The sequence below is a fragment of the Chlamydomonas reinhardtii genome, chromosome 14 (genome assembly GCF_000002595.2).
Source record: "Chlamydomonas reinhardtii strain CC-503 cw92 mt+ chromosome 14, whole genome shotgun sequence".
Classification (NCBI taxonomy): domain Eukaryota; kingdom Viridiplantae; phylum Chlorophyta; class Chlorophyceae; order Chlamydomonadales; family Chlamydomonadaceae; genus Chlamydomonas; species Chlamydomonas reinhardtii.
Window position 1 is genome coordinate 3,582,977 of NC_057017.1, and position 10,770 is coordinate 3,593,746.

Sequence of the window (10,770 nt, forward strand, 5' to 3'; positions counted from 1 at the left end):
TCGGCCACTCGGCCATGCCTACCCTGGGGAGTTTTTCCAGATACCCGGTGCGCCCCCTGCAGTGCTCGGCAGGGGTGTTTTGTGGCTAGTCGGTGCCTGCCCGTACACGGCTGGGGACGAGGTTAGGGCAGGGGCGGGGTTGATGTGAACGTCCCTGAACGGCCATTCGTCAACCCTGCTGGGTCAGGCTGGGTCGCCTGCAGCAGCAAGTGAAACAATTGCAGTGCAACGCACAGGGCTTTGTACCTTCAGACCGAAAGGGGATACCGGATGCTTTAACCAAATATATGCGCACGGTGTCGGAAGAGGGTGTCGTCGGGTTGCTAGGGCATCACGGAACCCTCTCGTGTATGTGTCAGTGTGTGTGTTGACAAGGTAATGCGCACGATATTTGCGTGCCTTCCTGCCTCATGCGTCTGTATTTTTGCGGGCGGGTTTTATCCGGGGGCGCCGGATAATCATCCGGGCCCCAGAATATGTGGGCTTTATCCGGCCCAGATATAACCGGGATATTATAGCCGGCGGGTTAATATGCGGCGGAGTAAAGCCGGCGCCGGATGTAAGTGGTCCGGATATAGCAGTGCCCGGATACATCCGGGCCGACTAAACCTGGTGCGGGATAAAGCCCGGCCAGATATAATTGAGCCTGGCTATATGCGACCGCATATAGCCATGGATCATCCTGTGCATCGCAGGCTATCGCTGTCTTTGAGCTGAATTATTGCAGAGCGTTAGCTGGGGTTCAAACAACATGGGGGCAAGTGCCCAAGCGAGGGGTTGTGCCGTAGGTCATGCCGTTGCATGGGCCGACATTAAGAGACAGGGCCAGACCTCCAAAACATAACATACTATCAATTCTACTCCACTATACTTTGTGTAAGCTTGTAATTGGAATGCCTGCCGAATACAGCAGTAGACCATCTAATCGTCACAGTGGTTTCCAGTAAGCCAGTGGGAGGTAACTTTCCACTGATCTAGTGGGAAGTTTGTTTCCAATAGCAAAGGTCGTAGTGCTAAACATTATTCTCATAAGAATGCAGTGGAAATACAGTCGGTAGCGATGGCGCCACCGAATTCGCCACGCCGTTTTCCCGGCCCTGTTGGTCGCCTCGCCCCCCCCCCCCGCCCCGTTCCCGCGTGGCTTCCGTTCTCCTTTCCATCAGCCTCTAACGACGTCCCAGATTCTGGCCATGTCTACGCGGCTGTTCTCCGCATAGTAAGCGTGCGTGTCGATGGAATACAACATGGGGTGGGCGGTGTGGGGTGCCGCCAGCCCCCTCCCCCTCCCCCTCCGCCGCCCAGCAGCCCACGCCTGCTGTCCAGTCTACGCTCGCCGCGGTGTAATCCTGCCGTATCATGCACGGCCTATATGTGTCCCTAGTGTAGGGAGGCCCGTGGTCATGGATAGGCGCAAGGCTCGCGCCGGGTAGAGGGACTAGCATGGGGCATGTCGCGCACGCTGTACCAGCCATCTAAGCCATCCCGCCTCACCCACCCCCAGCCCACGCCTGCTGCCCAGTCTACGCTCGCCGCGGTGTGCTCCTGCCACATCATGCGCGCCCTACATGGACCCTCGTGTGGGGAGGCTCGACGTAGTGGGCAGGCGCAAGGCCCGTGCCGGCGGATGGGGTTGCGAGTGTTTGTGCGTGTTGCACAGCCGGCGATCAACCTGAGCTGTCAGGCGCAAAACAGCAGCAAACAGGTGGCCTGACTGCCCATGGGTAGCGGCAAGCGATGAATGTCCATGAGGGCGGGCGCGGACGTGGCGCACGCGTGGCTAGTATGTGGGGGGGGGGCGGGGCCTTGGGGCGGGTGTGTGGGGGCGGGTCCTCTGGCACTGGGTGCGGGTGAAAGCCTGTTTAAAGCACCCCGTTCCATGGAATTACCCAGCCACACTACACGGCCATCCATCTTACATGTGGTCAAGCCCATGTGCAAGAGGTTAGGGCCGGGCGTTGACCTTTGCATGCGGGCGAGGGGCTGGAGCGTGGTATGTGCATGGGCCTGGTGCGGCACCCATGCCAGATCCACGGCTTGACCCCTGCCATGACCCCACCCGACGGAATCACCCAGCCACACTACACGGCCATCCATCTTACATGTGGTCAAGCCCATGTGCAAGAGGTTAGGGCCGGGCGTTGACCTTTGCATGCGGGCGAGGGGCTGGAGCGTGGTATGTGCATGGGCCTGGTGCGGCACCCATGCCAGATCCACGGCTTGACCCCTGCCATGACCCCACCCGACGGAATCACCCAGCCACACTACACGGCCATCCATCTTACATGTGGTCAAGCCCATGTGCAAGAGGTTAGGGCCGGGCGTTGACCTTTGCATGCGGGCGAGCGGCTGGAGCGTGGTATGTGCATGGGCCTGGTGCGGCACCCATGCCAGATCCACGGCTTGACCCCTGCCATGACCCCACCCGACGGAATCACCCAGCCACACTACACGGCCATCCATCTTACATGTGGTCAAGCCCATGTGCAAGAGGTTAGGGCCGGGCGTTGACCTTTGCATGCGGGCGAGCGGCTGGAGCGTGGTATGTGCATGGGCCTGGTGCGGCACCCATGCCAGATCCACGGCTTGACCCCTGCCATGACCCCACCCGACGGAATCACCCAGCCACACTACACGGCCATCCATCTTACATGTGGTCAAGCCCATGTGCAAGAGGTTAGGGCCGGGCGTTGACCTTTGCATGCGGGCGAGGGGCTGGAGCGTGGCCTGGGCAGCCCGCCACGCCGCACCCTGGTCAATGTAACCCCATCCGCCGGCACGGGCCTTGCGCCTGCCCACTACGACGAGCCACCCCACACGAGGGTCCATGCAGGCATGATGTGGCACAATTACACCGCGGCGAGCGTGGGCTGGGGGTGGTGGTGGTGAGGCGGGATGGCTGGTACAGTGTGCGCGACATGCCCCATGCTAGTCCCTCTACCCGGCGCGAGCCTTGCGCCTATCCATGACCACGGGCCTCCCTACACTGAGACCCATATAGGCGTGCATGATACGGCAGGATTACACCGCGGCGAGCGTAGACTGGACAGCAGGCGTGGGCTGCTGGGCGGCGGAGGGGGAGGGTGAGGGGGCTGGCGGCACCCCACACCTGCCCACACCGCCTCACCCATGTTGTATTCCATAGATACTCACGCTTACTATGCGGAGGACAGGCACATAGGCATGGGGCGGGGGCGGGGGCGGGGGCGGGGGCGGGGGCGGGGGCGGGGGCGGGGGCGGGGGCGGGGGCGGGGGCGGGGGCGGGGGCGGGGGCGGGGGCGGGGGCGGGGGCGGGGGCGGGGGCGGGGCGGGGCGAGGCGACCAACAGGGCCGGGAAAACGGCGTGGCGAATTCGGTGGCGCCATCGCTACCGACTGTATTTCCACTGCATTCTTACGAGAATAATGTTTAGCACTACGACCTTTGCTATTGGAAACAAATTTCCCACTAGATTAGTGGAAAGTTCCTCCCACTGGCTTAGTGGAAACCACTGTGACGATGAGCTGAGTAGACTTGACATCACTGGGCGGAAGAGACGACTATAATGCAGCTTTTGAACCAAAGCAAGCTGCTACATCTAGTAGCTCTGCAATGGTGCATCAGCCTATGTACTGGCTGATATAGCCAGGAGCATTCAGGTTCTCGCGGTCAAAGCTTTTCCTGCGTCACGACCAAGCGCTTCCGGCGGCGTGTCTACTACTAGTAAGTGCACAAAGTAGTGCACTACGATCGTTAGCCTCTGATCAAGCTCCGCTGTAACGTAGGATGCCGACGCTGCATGGAAAGGCATTTTACCCACACTCGCTGTGTGACTCAGTGACTGGCAATGATGCGACGCTAGGTGAGCGTATCCATAGTTAGTCCGCTGGGGGTGGGATCTGTACAAATCCTGGCAGTGGCGAACGTCTCGGCGTGCTTCCGCCTTGTGGTACAAGAGGCAGTTTCATGACCGAACCCCACTTCTGGTCGTACGTGCAGGATCCATCGTCGTGCCGTATGGATCAGAGTCGGCGTTGGTATTGCTCAGAAGGTGGGCGACAAGGGGTGTTGGCAGGGTCTATGTAAGGGTGCATGCTGTGGTGTTTGCCAGATGCAGTCCGCATGCATGGCCCCTGCGTGCACACTGCATGCTCGCAATCATGCATACGTGCCTCTACATCCGGCGCTATGTGTATGTGCTCGCAGGGCACACCGCCGCGGCGCCCGAACCACTGTGTAGACAGCGCTAGATGTAGGATGGCTCTGTGGTGCTATGAGCTGTGCTGATTGATGTAGCGGTCATGGTGGCAGTGTTACCGTCAGCAAGTACAGTAGGTTTGCACTAGTGCGTGGCGCCGCCACCTTGGGCGTGATGGTCGCACGGGCTGCAGGGGCTCCCCTGGTTGGAGGCGCTAGAGCCTCCGTGCAGCCATGTCAGGGACAGGCACGTACGTGCATGTGCATGTAACACGCATCAGAGAACACGCGCACCAACACGATCCACTCGCAGGGAGCATGGGTTTAAGGGCCAGATGTTTGTGCAATAGCCGGCCAGGTATATTCAGCCAGTTATATCCGGCCACATATATGCGGCCGGATGTTGCCAGGTTTATCCGGCCCAGATAATATCCGGCCTCCCACCGGTTTATACATCCAATTATAGTCCGCGGGATGTTTAGAAAAATATGCCGGATATAACCCATCCCCCAAAATACAGACGTGGAAGCCGCAGGCCCGGGCAGGGTCGACTGTTAAAACGCCAACAAGTTCTACTTTGGGTTGCACCAGGTTGCATGCACAGGTGGCTGACATGATTGACATCCGCCATTATTACTGAACTGGCGCGGGGCTGCTCCCGGGCAGAGTTATGCGCAGTACGCGGAGCTTGGTGCCCTGGGCACCATCCGTGCTGGTAAACACTACAGCCCTTGGACCTGATTACAATTCGCTGAGAGCGTATCGTACGTACGTTGTTTCATGCATCTGGTGGGCCAGGTGGGCAGGCCCCCATGCTGCCCTGTTGCGAGCCCAATCACCAAATACGTATTGATAATTCTGTGGGGAAAGTAGTTCAACGTCGTTGCTGCAACTACGCCTCGTTGCATGCATGTAATGTGTGCGCTGCGCATTCCGTTATTCACACTCACTGCGCAAAGCAGCATACTAGTATGACGTGTGCTTGCTTAGGGCGTATTTTTTAATTGTTTTTACGCGCCTGAAATAGCGCTGGAACAAAAATGTGTCAACGACGGAGCGCCGCGAGGGCGCCGCGCCTTGCCTGCATCTTCTTTCTTGTTAATGTCGCATGTTGGAGCTCGATGATGTGCGCTCGCGGCGCTGGCTTGGGCGCGCAAAAAGCTGTCGGCATATCGCGCCGGCGGTTGCGGTAAGACCTTGCACCAGCAAATCAAGCACCGCCTTCATATGCAATGCCTGAGCCGATAGCTGCACGATAGCATTCCGCTTTGCGCTGTCTGAATTGTCGCGCATGAACAATCCTCAACGCGCACTTCATATGTGAATTGATTCAATTGCTGCCGCAGCTCAGATCGGGTAGGCGTGAAGCTTACGTCGCAGGGGGGATCCCTAGGTAGGTTCCGGCTGCTTGACCCTTTGCAATGCCTTCGGGCCCAGCGGGAATGGTCTTTCCCAGCGGGCCACCGCACCAGCAAGACTCATCGCGGCGTTGACTGCAAACTTAGACTGAGCGCCAATGTATCATGACCACCTAAAACCGCCCGTGCGCATTCGTGGTTCGCACACCCGGCTCCGTGCCCGGCGCCGCTGTGACGCAGGTGCCGACCAGCCTGCTCCGGAAGAGTATGAGGATGCTGCGACGTTTCCTGGGGAGAAGACATCCCAAACGCTTCGAGGACTGACATCCACCAACGGGGCGCCTCCCCCAGATACCGGTCCACGTGAGTAGTGTCAAACCAGGCTAGCTGTCAAAATGTGGGCTTACCGGCGGTACTTCCCCGCCTTCCTGTCACCAAGGACCTTTATCTCTTGCCACTAACTTGCCGCAGACGATACACAGCCGCCATCTACACCACCATTGCCCCCGCCCCCGAAGTCAAGCCCACTGGCGGGAAGACCCCCGCCACCACAGCCTACGTCTTTCATGCCGCTCACTGGTTGGTCTACACCACCATTGCCCGCGCCCCCGAAGTCTAGCCCACTGGCGGGAAGACCCCCGCCACCACAGCCTACGTCTTCTTTGCCGCTCACTGGTAGGTGTGTGCACTGGTCCTTCCCCCTCCCAGGCAGTACTTGGTGACTAATGCAATCTATCCAGCATCATGCCATACATTTCACTCGATCGTGCTTCCTGTGACGAGCTGTTACGCCACAGAAAGCCCTTGTATAGTTGTCTCGACAGCCAACGCGCTGCACAGCTTGATCCAGCAGGGGACTGCCGTGGGACGGTCGGGGGACTAGGCCTGGTCAACTGGGTGCTGCCGTTCTTGCACGCGCTGACTCTGCCAGGGCGGGTTGCAGAATGAACCACCACGCACGCTGCGGCTGCTCGCTCGCTCCGTGCTGCAGCCCTGAAGGCCCCATGTGTCATGCCGTGCGTGTGTGCATGCGCCCCGCAGTTGTCGTAAAGCAGAACGCCATTGGGTGCTACGGTGACGACAGTGTGGACCGCGCGCTTGACGGCTATTTGAGCACCTATCAGTTCGGCATGACGGTGGAGCTGTGTGCCGCTACGGCGCGCTCGCTGGGTAAGTACGCAAGGCAGGAGTAGAGGGAGGCGCGCTGTTTACACTGCTGGGGATTCTGCCACATGCGGAGCACTCAGCATCTGGTCGCCACCTGCGCCGCCGTGGCATGCATCAAACCCTCCCACCTATGTCCTCCCGCCGCCCCATCTATCGCCAGACATCCCATCACAGATTCTCGCCTCGCTCTTTGGACGTTGGCCCGTGTCATGTGCGTGGTTGACAGCCTTCGTTCTGCGCCACTGCTCCGGTCCACAGGATTGCCATACTTTGGCGTGCAGGCCGGCGGACACTGCCTGGCGGGGAACAACCTGACCCGCGCCACCCAGTATGGACCGGCGACGGCGTGCGTGTCAAACTGCACGGGCAACAGCAACCAGAAGTGCGGCGGCGGCTGGCAACAAAACCTGTACTTCACCTACCCCGAGGACGTCTGCCGCTCCAACCCCTGCAACGACGCGGGTGTAACTGTTGGCGCCAACTGCACGGCCGTGCCGGGTGGCGTGGGCTTGAGCGCCTACACCTGCAGCTGCCCGGACAACAGCATTCAATGGATTGGCGAGCCGGCCTGCATCTGCGACGAAGGCTATGTCCTTAGCAACGGCGCCTGCGTGGGGACGTGTGAGTAGCGCAAATGTTCGCATGTATGGTGAACGGATTGAGTCGTTTCCAATCGGATGCATTGCTGTGCTTTACGGTGTGCGGCATGCTCGCTCACTGCTGACACTGCTTCCCTGACATCTGCTCTGAACCCTTTGCTACTGCAGTCCCTACGGACCAGCTGCCGCCGCCGCCGCCCCCGCCCCCGCCGCCACCACCTCCTCCGCCACCTCCGCCGCAGGACGGCTCCCAGCAGCTGCCCACGGGGCTCGACAACTTGGCCCGCAACGCAATCCCCTACTCCTCGTCGGCGTCAACGCGGTGTGATGGGGGCGTTTGCAACGCGTCGTACGCCGTTGATGGCGATACGACCAATGACACGCGAATGCTGTCAACCGACAGCTTGGACCCGTACAACTGGCTGTCGCTTGACCTCGGGGCCCCGGGAGCGGTCATCTCCGCAGTGCGCATCTGGCACCGGCCCGGGTATCTGAAGTACACCCAGCTTTCGGAGCTGCGCATCGGCAACTGGAGTGTGGTGTACCCGGATGACCCACTCACTAACAACACGCTGGTCTGGAAGCAGCGCGCCGCCAGCACCTCCAAAACCACCCTCGTGGTGTTCCAACCCCCGGTGGTGGGTCGCTGGGTCACGTACCAGAACAAGAAGCTCGAGCCTCCGCACAACTTGCAAGTCCTGGAGATCGAGGTGCGTGCGTGGGCGCCTGGGAGGGTCAGCGCCAGTAGGACAGTGGGCGAGCCATCAAGGGCACGGCGGCACGGTATGGCACGGTGTGGATGGCACGGCCTGTGTCGCGTGCTTGTCCACGCGCCCCCGCAATCAGGCCCTTGCTCCGGCGCCCTGCTGTCTGCCTGCGACACGCGCGCCCGTGTCCGAGGCACTGCTCATGTCTCCCCGCCCCTGTCCTGGCCTCAACGCGTACACACCGCCGCAGGTGTTTGGTGTCCTTGCCCCTACCCCGATCCCGCGGCTGTACCAGGTGCGTGGGCTGGCTGCATGTATGGACCGGCCGACTGCATGGCAGAGATAGATGGACGGGGCAGGGGGGGGACTGCCAACCTACCATGGATTGCCCCTCACCCGCGTGTGTATGTGCACGTAGAGTCCTGGCCACTGTTGTTGCTTGCCCCTCATGTGAGTGCTGCCTCTTTCGTTCCCTTCTTGCCCAGGATGCTTACGTGGGCTGTCGCGCCCTTTGGGACAACAGTCCGGACGACCTGCTTCTTGATGAGACGCCTTCGGGCACGATGGAGATCTACACGGAGAGCGGCATGGCCACACCCGACACATGCGCCCAGGCGGCGCGCCGTCTCGGTGCGTGGGTGGCGGAAGGAAGTTGGCATGGGCGGGCATGCTAGCTAGCTCCTGAGGGATATCAATCTCAGTCTTGGTCTTGGTGTCGGTGGGTGGCGGCGCGCGCTTGTGCGTGCAGGATGTTGGCATGGGCGGGCGTGGTTGTTGTTAGGAGTGTTGGATGGGCCGGCCAAGTATATGTACTGCAATCCCATGTATGGTTGCTTGCTTGCCCTGGCTACTCCGTACGGTATCAATCTGATGCGCTCTTGGGTCTAATCCCGATCGTCAATCTTTTGTGCACCTATCGCTTCCGCACGTGTGCCGCTGCCGTACGTGTGCTCATCGTCCACGCCCGCCGTACACTGCTGCCCACAGGCCTGGACTACTACGCGGTCAAGGGTGGCGGGTGCTGGGGCTTCCACAGCGACGACCCCCTCCTGGCGGCGGCCTTCCTGCCCGACAGCGGCAACACGAGCAGCAGCGGCAGCTGCGATGTGGCCTGCCCCGGAGACCAGTACCAGAAGTGCGGCGGGAGGCATGCATTCGACCTGTACGCGGTCAACCCGGAAGGTACGTGCATGCGGTCGCCGGTGTCCAGCAGTCCCGTCGTGTCATGGGTGGTCGGGTCGGGTCGGGTAGTGAAGGGGCCTATATAGGCATACGTCATGCGCGACCTGCTGATGGGCACGCACCGGGACAGTGCGTGCGGAATGCTCTTGCCTTTGTCGCACGTTCAGTGCTTGCTGCTCACGAGCTGTATCTGCTGTGGCAATTCCACCACCTTGCACGTGTGCGTGCCTGCTGGCTTGTGGGTGCGTCACAAGGTTCCTCTTGTAACACGTGCACTCTTGCTTGCACGGATGCGCGCAGGGGCATCTCAACCGAAACACAACGGGGAGTGCTGTGCCTGCCCCGTGCCGCCACCGCCGCCGCCCCCGCAGCCCCCCGCGCCGCCGGCCACACCGCAGTTCACGGGTGGGTGCTTCTGCCGGTATCCAGATCATCCGGGAGTCTGTGCTACCATGCACTATGACCCACTGAAGTCACATAGCGTGTTGGCCCTCGAGCCACTCACCATCGATGCATGCTGATGGTGCGTGTAGTGAGGGAGGGGAGTGTCAGGCCCCTCCCGCCCCCTGCAAGCAATGTCGACGTGGCCGGCGTCCTCACGCGAAACCCTGACACACAAACTCTCCACATCCGCGCACCCCCCATCCCCAGGTCTGGTCACACCCACCAGCAGCGCACTGCTGGTACGCAAGGATGAGTCATCAACGCGTCGGTGAGTGACTTGGATGTGCGATGGGACAGTGTTAAGGCAGGTTGGTGAAGTCCCGTAGGGTGCAGCTGATTCCCAAATCCCAGCAGACTTGGATGGAAGCGGTGCACGAGCGTGAGTGAGGAATCCAGAGCCCGTCCCAATCCTAGCCTGTATGTGGCTCGTATGCCCGTAAAACTCATACATCCTGCTGGGCCGCTGCTTTGGCAACAGGTACGCTGCAGTGGTGCCGCCTGACACTGTGGACTGGAGGCAATCAGCGTCGCTGCCGCCTGTGACCAATCAGAGAGACGTGAGTGCCAACAGCGGGGCTGCCGTGCGTGGCGGGATGCCCCCATTCTTAGTGGACATCAGGGCATGGAGCATGCGCAAGGCAGAAAGAAGCACAGCAACAACTTATTTCTAATCCGGAGAGCTGCGATCGAGCTGCTGCGCACGATGCGTAATACCAGGGCGTGCCGCAAGGCTGGCGTGTGGGTTGCCTCAAAGGATAACGAGCTTGTTCCGGTCCCGTCGTGCAGTGCGGCAGCTGCTACGCGCATGCCCCGGCGGCCTGTATCCAGTCTCTGGCCGTGCTTGGGAACGCCTACACCCCATCGGCGCTAATGCCATCTAGCCCGGGCTCAGCGGGAGGCGCTCGCGCGCTGCTGGGTCCGGAGCAGGTGGTGCAGTGCAAGCCCGGCGGCTGTGCGGGCGGCTGGGTGGGGGACACCTACATCCAAGCCATGCGTGGCCTGCTGTACCAGGAGGAGTGGGCCAAGGCCGTGGCAGCAGCAGGTGCGACCGCCAGTGATGGGGAAATGCCGTGGTTCGGGGTTCAGACCTCTATCGGGAAACGCCATGGACGCACTCTTAGCTTTGCGGAGTTAGGCCTT

The 10,770-nt window shown here is 60.8% G+C and overlaps 2 protein-coding genes across 2 annotated transcripts in view; both read left to right on the forward strand.

The window, feature by feature from the left end:
- Positions 1 to 682: 682 nt before the first annotated feature.
- On the forward strand, positions 683 to 4,456 carry CHLRE_14g631141v5 (uncharacterized protein). The gene is made up of 5 exons (XM_043070403.1): positions 683 to 1,099; positions 3,582 to 3,703; positions 3,762 to 3,838; positions 3,976 to 4,027; positions 4,183 to 4,456. Exons 1-5 carry the CDS (start codon positions 1,061 to 1,063, stop codon positions 4,214 to 4,216), a joined length of 324 nt encoding a protein of 107 aa, XP_042917076.1. The 5' UTR covers positions 683 to 1,060; the 3' UTR covers positions 4,217 to 4,456.
- Positions 4,457 to 5,142: 686 nt separating this feature from the next.
- The window catches only part of CHLRE_14g631145v5 (uncharacterized protein), an 8,423-nt gene continuing 2,795 nt past the window's right edge, over positions 5,143 to 10,770 (forward strand). Inside the window, exons 1-12 of the mRNA XM_043070404.1 lie at positions 5,143 to 5,894; positions 6,086 to 6,206; positions 6,573 to 6,701; positions 6,957 to 7,319; positions 7,466 to 8,007; positions 8,144 to 8,299; positions 8,490 to 8,634; positions 8,992 to 9,186; positions 9,487 to 9,591; positions 9,838 to 9,898; positions 10,109 to 10,187; positions 10,417 to 10,672. Of these exons, the coding sequence (XP_042917077.1) occupies positions 6,098 to 6,206; positions 6,573 to 6,701; positions 6,957 to 7,319; positions 7,466 to 8,007; positions 8,144 to 8,299; positions 8,490 to 8,634; positions 8,992 to 9,186; positions 9,487 to 9,591; positions 9,838 to 9,898; positions 10,109 to 10,187; positions 10,417 to 10,672 (2,140 nt within the window). The 5' untranslated portion in view covers positions 5,143 to 5,894; positions 6,086 to 6,097. The remainder of the gene's footprint in view (positions 5,895 to 6,085; positions 6,207 to 6,572; positions 6,702 to 6,956; positions 7,320 to 7,465; positions 8,008 to 8,143; positions 8,300 to 8,489; positions 8,635 to 8,991; positions 9,187 to 9,486; positions 9,592 to 9,837; positions 9,899 to 10,108; positions 10,188 to 10,416; positions 10,673 to 10,770) is intronic.